General features: G+C 44.1%; 1 protein-coding gene across 4 annotated transcripts in view; it reads left to right on the top strand.

Moving 5' to 3' along the window:
- Positions 1-15,746, top strand: part of agap1 (ArfGAP with GTPase domain, ankyrin repeat and PH domain 1) — a 134,436-nt gene that overhangs the window by 64,939 nt on the left and 53,751 nt on the right. For 2 of the 4 annotated variants that reach the window (XM_023396446.2, XM_023396445.2), the window contains exons 4-8: positions 3,829-3,843; positions 5,691-5,776; positions 6,762-6,903; positions 8,148-8,282; positions 14,145-14,272. In XM_023396446.2, coding sequence (XP_023252214.1) covers positions 3,829-3,843; positions 5,691-5,776; positions 6,762-6,903; positions 8,148-8,282; positions 14,145-14,272 — 506 coding nt within the window. The remainder of the gene's footprint in view (positions 1-3,828; positions 3,844-5,690; positions 5,777-6,761; positions 6,904-8,147; positions 8,283-14,144; positions 14,273-15,746) is intronic. The other 2 variants (XM_023396449.2, XM_023396447.2) reach the window with 1 other exon arrangement.

The raw sequence follows: 15,746 nt of genomic DNA, 5'->3' as shown, positions 1-15,746 counted from the left end.
AAGATTATACTCATGAAATAAATTAAAAAAAAGAGGAAAGTAGATTAACTTACTTTCAAAACACGAGGAGAAAATAATAAAGTGCGGCAGGATTAAAACCTCGGCCGGCGAAATAAGACGTGAACAACCTCCATCTCATGCACGCGACCGCTCAGAGCTCCTCCCCCTCCTCCTCCCCCCGCTGCGTCTCCTTTTCTTCCTCTCCTCCGTCGCCTCGTCCTGCACTCAAACAAAAGCTCCGACGTGACCAACGGAGCAGAAACTCTGATCGAAGAGGAAATCAGGATCATTGATTAGAAATAAAAACTTTTAAAATGCTGATGTGATTCTCTGTTACTCGTTGGGTCAGTTTGATCAGAACATGAAGAACTTGGAAGATCAGGATTTATTATTATTGATCAGAATATTTGCAGGTGAATTCTCTGTCAGTCGATTCAGCCTCAGTTCTTGTTTTGTGCCACTTTTAAAGGGACAGTTCAACATTTTCTCGTCTGATTCTGTCCCAAGTAAAGAATAGAAATAAAGCCGCTCTCACGTGTGGCGCTCGCTGGCGAACATGTTGAAGGTCGTGTGGTTAATATCAGCCTGCCCCCACCGGCCCGATGTCAGCGCTGCGTGAACAGGAGCGTCAGGAGGAGTCAGGTTTGATGAATAAGTGAATGTTGTTTCAGGTCCGTCTATGAAACTTTAAAGAGCTGCTCCATCTTCTCCTCAGAGTCCGTACAGTAAAAAGCCAACTGTAGTTTCCTGTGTAGTCTCTGCTCACACGCCCTGCAGTGATGGCCATATTCCTCATGTAATATTAAAGCCCCCCCACATTCTGTACACTACACCATCACCCCCCCTCCCTCCAGGCAAAGACCCACTTCTGCTAAAGCCCATGTTCCTTTAATATTTCACCACTTCCTCTCTGGAGGCTGGAGATCAGATCCACGCGCTCAGAGAGCCCCGACCTCAGAGTAGAAGCTGCTTCTCCTGGGGGGGGGGGGGGGGGGTCAGACCTCTCACATGATTTCATTTCCATGGATTTAACTCTTCACTTCACCATCATGAATAATAATAATTTAACTTTATATGAAACTTTCTGTGGTAAGAGAAGAAAATGAAACTGTGTCCTTCCTGTTGAGGCTGGACGGAGCGAGATCAGGTTTAAGATCCAGTGAAGCTGAATGATCAGAAGGTTTTTACCTCCAGCATGTTTCCTGAGCTGAGGACTGAGGCTCGTTGACCCCTCCACCTCTCCGTGTGTTTGAAGCCTTGAAAACCATCAGACGTGGTTTATTTAAGAAGAAAACGTTGCTGCTTTTGTCATGCAGGGACCCAGCCGGCACCGGCCCACAAACCAGTTTTAGCTGCCGGTCCCTGGGTGCAGAAACTAGGCCCTGGATGTTCAGAAGCAGGGAGAGAGGGAGTGTCTTTAAAGCTGCGAATCAGCCAAAAGAAAGAATGAATTAGCTGTTGAAGGAGCCGATCACAGATTAACTGACTCCAAAGGCTCGTATAAATAATCTGATGCGGTGCCGGGAGGAAATCCTCCCCGTCTGTGGAGAGGGGGAATCCCCAGAGCAGATCCTCTCCGAGGTGTGTGAAGTAAGAAAGGAGAAGATCTTCTTCAGCGGTGACGTACCTCTTCTGAAAATGCCCTCTGCGGCTCGGCCTGCTAAATGCCCGCCGGTCTGTTTCCACCGCTCGGACCTAATTACACCAGCGCTCTGCCAAAAGCAACACGACACGGCTTTTCAAGCAGCCTCACATACCGTATCCGAGCCAGCCCCAAACAACAGCTCCACAACATCTTTGATCTAATGACTTGGCAGCGCCGCCCGTCGAGGAGGAAGTGGCGATTCCACTCCAATTAAATAAAAAAGAGCCTCTTTGAAATCGTTGCATAACCACGGAGAAATAAAAGGAGCTCAGGGGGATGAAAAGAGCGGGAAGCTGATGTGTTGTTCTCAAATTCCTCGGGTCTAAAAATATGCAGCAGCCTGGATTCCCATGGCGACTGATTGGGAGCAGAGTTGGTGGCTTTCGAGCGGCACTGCGACCGCAGCGCCTCAAAACCCAGATCTATTCTTGTCCTGCAGACTGGAGCCTGAGGTTAATGAGCCTCGTGTCACACACTTTAACTGTCACCAAACCTGCAGCTCCTGTAACGTTTGCTTTCCTTTGTCTGTGGCTTTTCTACAAACTCCTTATGCTGCGTTCAAGGACGCTCAGACATGTAAGAGCTGCTGTTTATTGGCTGAAAACAAAGCGCAGATAGAGATGGACTGAAAGGAGAAAACAGCTGCTGGTTCATCTTCACACTGAGGCTGCAGCTGATGATCAATTATATTATTGATTAACTAACAGGTTGTTTTCATGACTAATTGATGTATTTGCTCATCACAGTTTCCCAAAGCCCAATGTTTTGATACCAGATGTCTTGTTTTGTCCAACCAGCATCAAGAGCTGCAACGATTAGGTAATTAATCGATTAGTCGATCCATAGAAAACTGATCAGCAACTATCTTGATAATGGATGAATCCTCAAAGTGATTTTTCATACAAAGATGGTGTAATTAGCTGTTTATGTCAGTTTCCTGTCACATGACAAGAAGAAGCTGGGCTGGACATTTTATAAACGAAATCAATAATCAATGAAGGAAATAATCATATCATACTGCATCTTCAACTGAAAGATTATTAGTTTTCTTTAACGTAACAGAAAGAATCAGGAAATATTCAAAATGATCAATCATCAAAACAGCTGCTTGTCTGATTGTCCTTGAATGCACATACACAAAGCAGGGGGGTGGGGGGGTCTGTTTTGAAAATACCCCAAATACCCCCCAAAAATACCCCAAAACCCCAGAAAGTCAAACTCCAGCCGAGTGTTTGAGCAGCAGCACATGGTCTCCATTACACAGAGAGGAGGTGTGGTTGGGAAATCACCCACAGTCCCTGAACTAACGCTGCTGAGTCTCGAAGGCCAGAAACTCCGATGCTGTTGTTTCCTGACAGACGATCATCTGACTAACGGACACAGAGACGTGTTTAACAGACTGTTGATAATAATAAGACAAACATGATGCATTGTGGGGGAATCTACAAATCCTATTCTGCAGATGACTGTTTGGTACAAGACCAACAAAAATCACATCATCATCATTTAAAATAAATTCAGTGAAAATGAAAATGAGAAAGAAACGAACTGGAATCGTAATATAATATTTTATTGCAGCTTTAATTTCCTTCATTCATTAACTGAGGTGATAACGATAAAGATGGCCGTCGCCTCTGTGACGTCACCCACAGGTTTCTGATGCTCAGAGTGAGCTGCTCCACCGTCGCCATCTTGGCAGAGTCTGACTCCGCCTCCTAACTCCCAGCTACCCCAAACATGTTCAAAGAGGCGGGGCTTCAAACATGTTTATTTCTGCTGTAGGACAGTTTAACATGGGAGTCTATGGGGACTGACTCACTGTTGGAGCCAGACTCTAGTGGCCGTTAGAGGAACTGCAGCTTCGTGTTTCAGCCCCGGAGGTTGTTGAAAACCCAAAATATTCCCTGAATATAAAAACGGGGCAAAGAAAAGTCTGGCCTCAGTTAGTGCAACTGATTCAGAGGAGACAGATCCAGCCTGATGGTTTAAATGTGTGTGATGTGTTCACTGCTCTAATAAAACTCTGTGCACTCTTGTTTCTATCTCTTCTTCTTCTTCTCTGCTGTCGTTCTGTCCTCTCTGGGTTTGACTGTGCTCACATTAACTGTGGCTGCATCTTTGATGTTGTTTGCTTTATGTTTCCTCTCCTCCTCCTTCTTTCTGGGCTGCTCTTGATAAACTAGCTGACGTGGACGCAGGTAACTATCCTCTCTCTCTCTCTCTCTTCCTCCACCTTGCTCATCCCTCCATCCACCGACCCTCTGACTGCGACAGCGGCGTGTTGAGGGCGGCTCGGGTTCAGCGCCATCTCTTTATGTGGAGCTCTGACTGTCAGAGACTGATCAGCTGTTTCTGGTTTTACTTATAATCAATTATATTGATGCATTTTAAAGCATCTATAAACTGATGCATCAAGAGATTAAAAAAACTCTAAATTTCCCATAATGCATAGCTCAGTCAGACGATTCATGTTGAGACTGAACCTGAAGCTGAACTCGACCGGATGCTGTGACTCGACATTTAGCTCCGCCCTTCATCTGTTAGCTTCCTCTTTAAATTGATCGTCATCGTCTTCATCATCCTCATCCTCTTGTACACGACACGACACACTGTACGTTACAATAAATAACAATCCAAATATGCAAAGTGGCTCCAACAACAATGATGATGAACTTTGTGATTTTGTGATGAAGGAAAAACTTCAGCTTTATTTTGGGGCCCAGTGTTTTGGTTGAAGGACTGGATTTGGCCCCCGAGCCACGTGTTGCCTCCCTCTGCTTTACATACATGATGAGGACTTCTGCTACTTTAAGTGTAGTTCTGATAGTGTGTGTGTGTGTGTGTGTGTGTGTGTGTGTGTGTGTGTGTGTGTGTGTGTGTGTGTGTGTGTCTCGGCCTCCTCCCCCTCCTCACCACCATATAAACATCCACTCTGTCATTAACCCGCTGTGTGTGTGGTGAAGGCCGTTGCCGTAGTGATGATCTCCTCATGCTCCGCCGCAGCTCCGTCCGCTCGCTCACACCCCGTCCACGGCGTTCACACATCAGCTGATCCCGAAATAACGTCTGGACTCCATTTTTAGTTTGAGAGACTTCCTGTAAATCCTCAGGACGAGACGTTTGTTCCCACACTGAGACATCACACTGCTGACGCTCGCCTCTTAAAGGGACAGTACGCCCAAAAATAAGTCTCTTTACTAAACAAACGTCTGGTTGACATCATTAATTAGAAGAGTGCTTTATGAAATATGAAGTTAAATTAAAAACTAAAGATTAACTTAAGGAGTTTTAGATATAACGAACTGAAATGATAGAAACAGTTTTAAAAAGATAAAAACAGGGAGATTAATGTTATTTTTATACGTCTGAGCGCCGATCAACTCGACCTCCAACACAACACGGAGGTCAGGTCCGGAGCGTCCTGACAGTCGGCCCATGAGCTTAAAATAAACATGTATAAAGAAGGAGTCATGGGAAAGATCCACATCAGACAGCTTGAACCCCACACTGAGGATTTCACTCTGACCAGAGGTTAACCTCCGTCTCCGGCGGCAACACGCTCTGACACCACACACTGCGATATCTACAGTAACGTGAGCGTTCATCAGCTTTCAGAGGATTAAAGTCCGAGAGAGAAACTGTCAAGGTCAAAGGTCAAAGATCACGACGGGAGTCAGATCTGAGGAAAGACTCAAAGAATGATCAGAGTTCAGAGTACGATCGGTGTGAGTGTGTGTGTGTGTGTGTGTGTGTGTGCGTGTGTGCGTGTGTGCGTGTGTGTGTGTGTGTGTGTGTGTGTCAGCTGCAGGTGGTCGTGACGTTACCTCTGTTTGTCCTCTACTTCTCTCTCCTCCACATTCAATCATTTAATTCATTTTAATCACTGCACATATTCTCCGATCATTCTGCTCTCATGTAGCTTTCATCCAATCAATCAATCAATCAATCAATCAATCAATCAGATCGATCACTGATTCCCCTGTAGAGCAGACAGAGCATGAATCAGCTGTTGTTTGTCTCTGACGGTTGTCGTGGTTTTGTGCAGGCGGTCGCTTTAAGAAGGAGATCGTGGTCGACGGTCAGAGTCACCTGCTGCTCATCAGAGATGAAGGCGGCCCCCCGGAGGCTCAGGTGAGTACTGCACCTGAACTCCACCACCTTCACCTGAGAAACTGACGGCACACTTTAACCCTGAAGCAGCCAGAGGCATGAAAACGCTGGCAGGCACAGGTCAATCCTGAATGTTAGCACAGTTAAAGACTTTAACCTGAGACTGTTACCCAGCATGCATCAGCTGTTACCCAGCATGCATCAGCTATGAGCTCGGGTGCAGATGAGTCTGCAGCTGATTTATATGTTTTTCTCACAAGCAGTGGCAATGAGAGGACGAGAGGTTTGGGTTAATCAGACAGTAGTGGGTGTGAATGTGGTGGCTACAAAGACTAGTTACCGGTTACTAGTTACTGGTTACTAGTTACTGTCTGACCTCCACAGACTGGATGCTGAGCAGTAATTAAACCCAGCTGGCATCAATGTTTGTCTTAAAAATCCTTGATTTCTTTCATCAAAATGTAATAAACAATAAAATGTATATATAACCCAGGTGATAAACTGATCATCCAAAAGTTAAAACCATGAAAATAACTGAAACTTTCTTTATATGTGTAAAAGCATGTGGTTCCTCCACCTCCTGTGATTCTCCCTCAGTGAACAGTGACGGTGTCTTGGATGACGGACATGTAGTTGTGTAGTTGTGTTGTTGTTGTTGTGTAGTTGTTGTGTTGCTGTGTGAGTCTGTGGTCCGGGATAATTTCGGGGTGTGTGATGAAAGAGTGAAAGTGGGTCAGCTCAGGTTTTTTGTTTGTCCCTGCAAACTGACCAAATGGATTTCTACTGAGTCTAGACAGAACACTGATGAATAATTCACTTGTTTTCTCTCTTTTCTCATCTTTTCCTCCGAGGATCAGTCGGATGTTTTCGTCTCTAACTCTCCGGTGCAGATTTAAACCAACAGTGTTTTTGTCCTTTGACACTTTTCCTCTCTGTCTGCGGCTCCAGGAGGGAGAGGAGTGTTGTAAATGTAAATAAAGTTATTTTTGAACCCGTCTCTCTGCAGTTCGCCCTGTGGGTGGACGCTGTGATCTTCGTCTTCAGCCTGGAGGACGAGATCAGCTTCCAGACGGTTTATCACTACTTCAGCCGCCTCGCCAACTACAGGAACGCCGCCGACCTGCCGCTGGTGCTGGTGGGCACGCAAGGTCCGACACACACACACACACACACACACACACACACACACACACACACACACACACACACACACACACCATGGACAAACAGTGTTTTTCTGGAGCGTTGCTGCCATCTAGTGGCGTCTTATCATGATCACAGTTGAAACTCTCGCAGAGAAACAGAGTTAAACGATCAGCTGATTGACTGTCAATAAGATGTCAGTGATCTTCTGCTTCCAGCTTCTTAAATGTCCTTGATGTTTCATATGATTGTAAACTTAAAAAATTAACTTGTATTTGTATTAATAACTTTTATTAACTAAACTAAACTAAGTAAAGGTCCTTTTGATATTAACCACCATGATTTCCTCAGTTAATCTTTTGGTCCATGATCAATTGAAAACGTGCATCACGTGATGATGTGATGTCAGATGTTTGTTCAGTTTCAGTTTATGATCCTCACTAATTAAAATGTTCTGTGTTTTTGCCTGAAGCTCGACTTTAACGATCAGTCGAACAGTTGCAGATATTTTTCTGTTAAGAGACAAATATATTAATTGATTAATGATTGAATCTCTTCAGGTCAAAGTGTTTCATCAGCTGCTCAGGATCTGTCCTCGCTCTGGTTCATAATAAACTTGTAAAAGTCACTGTTGGTCTGAATCGGACACGGTTTGTGTAAACAGAAGGTTTATTATTCTAAAAGTCTTTGACGGACCCTCTGGTGGACTCTTCAGGGTCCCCTGGAGGGCCGCAGACCACAGAGGGGCAGACAGGTCATACAGATGTTGGATGGATCATCTGGAAAAGAGAAATCCTCTGTTACACACATTGAACAGCAGAGGGAGCCGGAGGATCACTGATGTTTCCACCGGTGTTTGTTTCAGATCTCAGAACATTTACTGAGAATAAACAGGCTGAACATTTAGATTTCACCACTTTCATAAGAGAGATCAAAGTTTCTTTCACTAAATCTGATCTGATCTTCTTCCACAGAAGTCGCTGAATGTAAATGTAGATCATCATGTTGTAGTTTTAACTCTCTCTCTGTGTTGTTCTGTTTTTATTTGGACCCGTGATCAGTGTGTTTCACACATGGTCTCAACACTGTAGAATGAAGCCTTTTAAAAAATACTGATCTTTAAAACACGTAGAAAAACTCCGACCCTCACTTCACTGGTAAAATCACAAAATTCAAAATGTTCCCGTTCAGATTTCATGAAAAGAAGTAAAGTGTGAAGACTTGACTCTGTCCTCCTTTTCCCGCTCAGACGCCATCAGCTCGGCCAACCCCAGAGTGATCGACGACAGCCGCGCCAGAAAACTCTCCAACGACCTCAAACGCTGCACCTACTACGAAACCTGCGCCACCTACGGCCTCAACGTGGAGAGGGTCTTCCAGGACGGTAAGAGCCGCCGCCCGTCTCGTAACCTCGTGGTCAGGAAGGCAGAGTCCGGTCCTCTGGGAAGGTGACACCCCCGCCCCCGCCCCCCCCTCGATGCCCCATTCGGCCCGCTCTTAATCACACGTCAATTAAGAATTAAATGGACCCGCTCAGCTATTTAGCTCAAACCGAACAGCAATTAAGTTTTATCATAGCGAGGGAAGGAAGGCGGGGGGGGGGAGCGAGTCCCCGATGGGATTAATAAAAGAATCAGACATTATAGGAGGAGGAAGGAGACGAGGTGAGGAGGAGGAGGAGGAAGGAGAGTGTCCGGAGTCGTCAAGGTCCCGCTGCTGAGTGTGTTTGATTTAACCTCCTGGAGACGCCAGAAGGGCGGGGTCTGTCTGACATCACTGACGTGTTTCTGTTTTCAGGGAATTACTGTTGAAATGAAAGCAGATGAGATAATGAAGATATTGATCAGATATTGATCAGACATAGAGATTAGATCTCAGATTGAAGCTGCTGAATAATAATCATATGTAATCTTGACATTAGGAAGAGGTTCAGGTCTAAACAACTCGCCGTACAGCTCTGCAGTAATTCTGCTCGGGCTAACGATAACGAGCAGCTTCACACCTCTGGGTCCTGAAAGTCCTGGTTCAGAGTTTTCAAGGTGAAACGATGACGTGATGTCAGTCGGCTCGTTAAGACTCAGTGGATCATGTGATTTGAAAGTTTCTCTCACTAAAACAAACATGTGACTTTTAATATCAGATACAAGGAAGGATTGTGGTCAGGTTATTGGACTGTGGACTCTGTGAAAAGCTTCCAGAGACAGAATCCAAAGATTCAACAGGTGTCCAGGTCAAATACAAGAAGTCTGAGGCAGAAAAGTTTTTTTCTCTTATTGCACTGGAGTATTTTTGCAAATAGTAAACCCTGCGGCTCGTTTTTTACATCCATTAATAAGACGAGACAGAGCCGAGACGTTAATGAAGCGGCCGGTCGGCAGGCGCAGGGTTAACGGCTGTAATTAGAGAGAAATAAATGACACGGACTCTGCGGTTAATTAGCAGAGCTGCGGCGGCTCAGTCGGCCTCTGGCTCCGTCTGCATCCACCTGAGTTTCACACGGAGCAGCTCAGACTGAGGCTCAAAGCTCCACCTGTGTTCACGGCTCGGTCTTTAACTCAGACACAGACACTGTGTGATTTAAAAACTGTTGAAACACAAGGAGCGTTGCCATGGTTTCACTGTGGAACAAACAGGAGGAAACATATGAAGCTGTGGTTTGGAACTATTTTCAGAGGCGGATTAATCCACGTTTGGTGCAGTAGGGAGTGTGTGGGGCAGCAGGACTGTGTGTGTGTGTGTGTGTGTGTGTGTGTGTGTGTGTGTGTGTGTGTGTGTGTGTGTGTGTGTGGATATGTGTCCAGGTTGAACAACAGAACATCAGCTGTTTGTCCTGTAGGGGGCAGCGCAGGAGCAGAGGTGTCAGACACATACAATAACACCGTCTGTACATGTCAGTGACAGTGTGGTGAACTGTCAGAGGGATTGTTAACTGGGAAGAGTCAGAGAGAAAGAAACCACAGAAGAAGAGAAACCACAGAAGAAGAGCAGCTGATGGAAACATGAATGAAAGGAGCAGTTTTTTGGCAGAAGATCATAAACTCTGAGCTCGGTGCTCTCGGCCCAGGAGGAAGCTTTCCACACTAAACGCTGCCTGATTATCCTCCTAATTATTCCACCGTGTGTGTGTGTGTGTGTGAGTGTGAGTGTGTGTGTGTGTTTGTGTTATTGTGTCTGACACTGTCTCCTTGTATTCTTCTCGTCATTATCCCAAATTAATCAGTTTTTTAATCATCCAGCAGAACGATGAGTTTAATGTTTTCAACACGACAGCAGCCTGCAGCTGTGTGTGTGTGTGTGTGTGTGTGTGTGTGTGTGTGTGTGTGTGTGTGTGTGTGTGTGTGTGTGTTACTGCAACTGAAAGTGTGTGGAACAATTTGTGTGTTTTGTATTTGCCTTAGTTTTTGTGTGTGGTACATGAATGATGATGAGTACATGTCACACACACACACACACACACACACAGAACAGAATCACTATAGTCTCACCTGCAGATGTGGATTTCCAAAATAAAAGCTCAGACACAGACAGGAAACTAAATAATAATTTTTCAGGCAGAAAAATTTCATCATAAATTCATTTTGATAAATAAATATAAATGAATGTTTATTGAAGTTTTTCTCAGGAATTGAATGAAGAAAGTTCAATATTGAATATAAATAAAATAGTGAAAATGTAAACTCTTTATTCCTTTATCTTAATTATATCTATTAGAAATAATTTCATCCTTGTATTTATTATTAATTTAGTATTTATTATCTGTTAAAATATATATTGTAGATTTAATTTAAAATCTTCTGTAGCTGCTGAGGAGAATTTAAGAACCTGTGTGGAAGCTGACACTGATCATACTTTCATATTTATTCAGATTCCTGATTGATCCTGGATGGTCTGTGATTGATTATGTATTAGTATTTGTTTTTATTCCTCCCGGTCGTCGCTCCTCGTCATCTTCACTTTCATCTCCTCTCCCTCGTTCCTCTGATTTAAATGACATTTGCAAACGTCCTCGTGTTTGTCGATGGTGAATAAAATCACAATTTATGAATGAACGTATGCATGTATTGATCTCGCATGCATACTTCCGTGACCTTCGCTTCATTTGGCGTCTGGATTGATCGTGGCGGGCCGGCCGGCGGGGGGAGGGGGAGTGGGCGGGGCTTTAATTACAGCGCTCATATTCAGCTCCATTATCAGCTGGATCATCAGGGTGACGAGCAGAGGCTCCTGGTGAGGAAACGCTGATTCGCACTAATTTGACATGATTGGTTTCTGTGTGTGTGTGTGTGTGTGTGTGTGTGTGTGTGTGTGTGTGTGTGTGTGTGTGTGTGTGCGTCGCGAAGCGTCGTAAATGAAGTGAAGGTCTGATGAGTTACAGCGGCCGCACGACGAGGGAGAGGAGTGACCACAACATTCAGTGTTAAAAATAATTGGCCTGCTCGTCAGGACACTTCCTGTGTTGTTATGTGACCTCAGGAGTGTGTGTGTGTGTGTGTGTGTGTGTGTGTGTGTGTGTGTGTCCTTTCTTTCCTCCTGTTTTAACGCACAGACGCTTTAATAAAACTGACTTCCTGGTTTTATGTCAGTGTGACTGTCAGAAACGAGTTCAGTGTCTCTGCAGCTTTAAAACCAGACTGTGTGTGTGTAGCTCTTTTCCTCATCAGTTCATTGATCATGTGACGTCTGATCATGGTGGAAAATGGAAGAAATCATAATGACTTAGTGTCAGAAACCTGAAAGTCTCACTTCACTCTCACACGATCAAACAACAGTCACATCAGAGCTGAAATCATTTCTCCATTAATTCATTGTAATGGTTCCAGCTCCTCCGGTCCGACACTTCTTCCAGCTTTGTGTTGTAATAAAATGAAAATCAGATTTTTGGATCATTGGTCAAACACAAAGATCAATGTGAAAAGATCAGTCCAGGTTCATTTGTCACTATTTCCTGATGTTTTACAGACAAACAGCTGATCTGCTTATTAAATTATATTAATATCAGTGTTAGTTGCAGCTTTAATGATCATTTAAGAAGCTAAACTGTTTATAGACAAACTGATGAGTCGATTAATAAAATAATATAATTATCAATATGATCTTATTGTGAGAGAAGAATCAGAACAGTGTGTGTTTTATCTCATTTTCTTTGTTTTAGGCTGTGACTCGTGTGTGTGTGTGTGTGTGTGTGAGAGAGAGAGAGAGAGTGTGTTTAACATGTAATTTGCTGTAATGGGAAGTGAAGCCTCGTCCAGTCGGGGGGAGTGACCTCTGTGTGAGGGATGGAGGGGGAGGAGGGAGGGTGACAGTGCTGTGCTCCCTCGTCCATCAGCGCGCTAATTTAATTAGCCTAATTGCACGGACATGAACTCCCCCCCAACACACACACACACACACGCACGCTTCTTCTTCTTCTTTCTAATCCAGGCGCTTCGTTAGCACACGCTAACGAGCTGAGATGACCTCTCACACAGTCACTCACTAGCCTTCATACAGACACACACATGAACACACACATGAACACACACATGTAAACCAGGTGTGACAGAGTCCAGGTGGGTTCGACTCTGGCTCTACAAACCAAAGTCTCATATACAAACACACATTTTTAAAATGATTAAAACAATATTGATAAGCGATTGATTATTTTTCAAGAAACCATGATCAATAATAATCTGTGACGCTCACGTCCACAGTCGCAGCAGCGTTTGTACATATCGTGTTAAACAGGAAATAGTAAATATGAGACAGAGAACACGTGACTGCGGCGCCCCCTGCTGGTCCAAACCTTCAGTCTGTCTGACGCTTTAAATGTGGATGGAAATATTCTACATGTATTAAACATCCATTTAAACACGTTTGGAAACAAAATAGAAATTAAAATAAATTAATAATAATAATAAATTGTATTTATAGTAAAAAATAAAATGCAAGTTCTAGGAAAAAAAATAAAGCACAAGATTCAAATTAAATAAATATTAAAAAGATAAATGAGATTGTAAGAAATAGATGTGATCAAACAGAACAGGCAGGTTTGAAGAGGTGTGTTTGAGGTGTGTCTGAGGTGTAAAGGGGGTTTGAACGCAGCTTTTCTCAGTCATTTAAAGTGACAGGTCACAGTAACTGGAGGAAACAGGAAGCGTTCACAAGTTCAACTCAAATCTGAAACGTGTTTTAAAGTGTTTGAAACCTCCTGAGCTGGACAGACGCTCGTATCTGCAGCTTCAGTGTTTGATGTTAAAGTGTGAAAAGTGAAACACTGCAGAGTCAGCTTCACCCCCTCCCCTCCCCCTCCCCTCCCCCCTTCCTGCCTCACCCGGTGGTGCAGCCCCGTCATAAATCTGATCAAAGGGGAGACGTTCCCATTAGAAGAAATGGCAGCTTCTCAGAGCAGAACCGAGATTGATGGATAAAGTTAAATTGCATTAACCGTGCAGTTTAAATATTTAGCGTGGCCTTATCATAACTGTTCTTAACACTTAAAGTAAAATACAGCCTGGCAGGTGGAGCAGCACACGCTGACATGTATGTGAGGCTGCAGGTGATGCTGCGTCTGTTTGACGGGAGACAGCAGAGACTTCAGACTTTACTGACTCCATTATCTCTGTTCCAATAAACACAGGCCTGTTTCATGCGCTCGCAGATGAAACCATTGTTTTAATTGGGCTCGTTAAAGCCCCCGGCTTCGTTAATGAGGAGCCAGTCGTAAACATTTACCTCCAGGTGACACGGGGCCGAGCCAAGGGCAGCGAGGAGAGAGCGAGAAACTCTGACATGTTTTCTTTTTTTAAAAAGCCTCCGCGGTGCGATGAAGAACAAAAACATGTTTCAGCCTCTGACACCGATCACCTGCTTCACCTGCTTCACCTGCTTCACCTGTGATGTGATTCACACAATAAACACAACACACACCTGCAGAGCCAAATGACTGAATCAGTCTTTACATGTGATCACCTTCAGACTTTAAGTCTTCTCTTCACTTATATTTAAGGTTTTCTCCTGATCTAAAGCCCATACTTTAGGACTCACTTGAGGTTTCCATGGAAACAGTAGAACTTTACTGCTGTAAAATCCCCTTCACTGCTGCAAACGCCTCACGTTCAAAACATTAGAAGAGATTCTGTGCAAACTCCCTCAGTGTCATACTGTCATACTTGAGCAGAAAGCTTAAACCCTGACCTCTTGACTGATGCTGTGTATTGATCTGTGATGGTGACTGATGGATGTGATCGTGTCCCCCTGTGTGTTACAGTCGCCCAGAAGATCGTGGCCACCAGGAAGAAGCAGCAGCTGTCCATCGGCCCGTGCAAGTCGCTCCCCAACTCTCCGAGCCACTCGTCCGTCTGCTCCACGCAAGTGTCGGCCGTCCACATCAGCCAGGTCAGAGGTCACAGCCACACAGTGCGACTCATTAACAGGACATTTTAGCATTTTTATTTATTTGTTTACAAGTCAAATTTAATATTTTTGAGACGGAACAGAAAGGATAAAACCAGCTGATATTTTCCTGAGTTCATAGGAAAATATGTAGTTTTTCAGTTTATTTTTAATCAGTGAGACAGGAAGTCATCGTGGTCTTAAAGAAAGAAATAAACCTGTTCCGTTGAAGACACTGTAATTAGGTCAGGGAGTTCATTAGACCTTTAATTATTAAAGTAAAATATGAGACACGAGTCTCGTGCCTGTTCGTCCTGAAAACTGTGATCACGTGTATTTTCATTTATTAGTCGTCAGTAGAACTGATGTTACAGTGAAGGAAAAAAAAGTCCTTTATTTTGTTGTTAAGTGAATATGTGCACGTGCACAGAGTCTGTGCACGTGCACGGCTCTCCTCGGTGACGTGCACTCACACTCTGCTGCTGCAGCTTCAGGCCGTTAAGCTCTTCGATCCTCATCCTTCAATCCTCCATCGATTTCTCATTAAAAAGCCATCGCTCAGCGTGTCTGAGCAGCAGCGCCGCGTCCCCCGAGAGCCGTGTTTATCTTCCCGCCGCCTCCACAGAACAGCCCTCAGATGTGTATAAGAGACAGCACACACACACACACACAGTATCAGCTGCACTGACTTCAGTCTGCCTTTTTAACCACCACACACGGTGATGTCGGCGTTTCCAGATCATCAGCTGATCTTTTTACACTTTATTTAATGAGGAAGTCACATTAACATCAACATCTCATTTACTTTATTCAAGTGAGACCTGATCACAAAAGTAGAATAAATTAAAATGTATATTTATAGCAAAAATCCAAGTTTTCCCCATTTAAATCTACATGTGTCCATTCAAACAAGTGAAGATGTTTATATAATCAGTGTTTTATAAACGGTTTAAATGTGATTAAATGTAGAACCGATACGATACGATGACGACCTAAACGCTCGTTACTCCGCGTCAGAAAAGAGATGAAGTAAAACAGCTCCATCCAGACTCAGTTAGACTTCCCATCAGATGGTTGAACTGTCACCACTGGAAACATTTCATAAACAAAACTAATCTCAAAGTTCATCTGAACAATAATCAGGAGATTCATCCAGCTAAAACTAATGTAGCAGTGTCTTCATGATGCTTATTATATATCCCACTGCTTTAGTCACACACACACACACACACACACACACACACACACACACACACACAGCTTCAGATATGTGAAGTGGCCCCACACAGGTAACAGCAGGTTCACTGGTCACATTCCTGGATTTCTTTGATTCTTCGACCAGTAAACAAGGTGTGTGTGTGTGTGTGTGTGTGTGTGTGTGTGTGTGTGTGTGTGTGTGTGTGTGTGTGTGTGGGCGGCACGAGGTCAGACGTGTCACACAGACTCTGCTTCACTTTAACCTGTATCAGGACGCACA

This window comes from Seriola lalandi, unplaced genomic scaffold (assembly GCF_002814215.2).
Source record: "Seriola lalandi dorsalis isolate HSWRI2012SDOR001 ecotype SW California unplaced genomic scaffold, Sedor1 jcf7180002054977, whole genome shotgun sequence".
Classification (NCBI taxonomy): domain Eukaryota; kingdom Metazoa; phylum Chordata; class Actinopteri; order Carangiformes; family Carangidae; genus Seriola; species Seriola lalandi.
The sequence above is the reverse complement of the archived record's forward strand: the minus strand, read 5'-3'. Positions and strand labels throughout refer to the sequence as shown.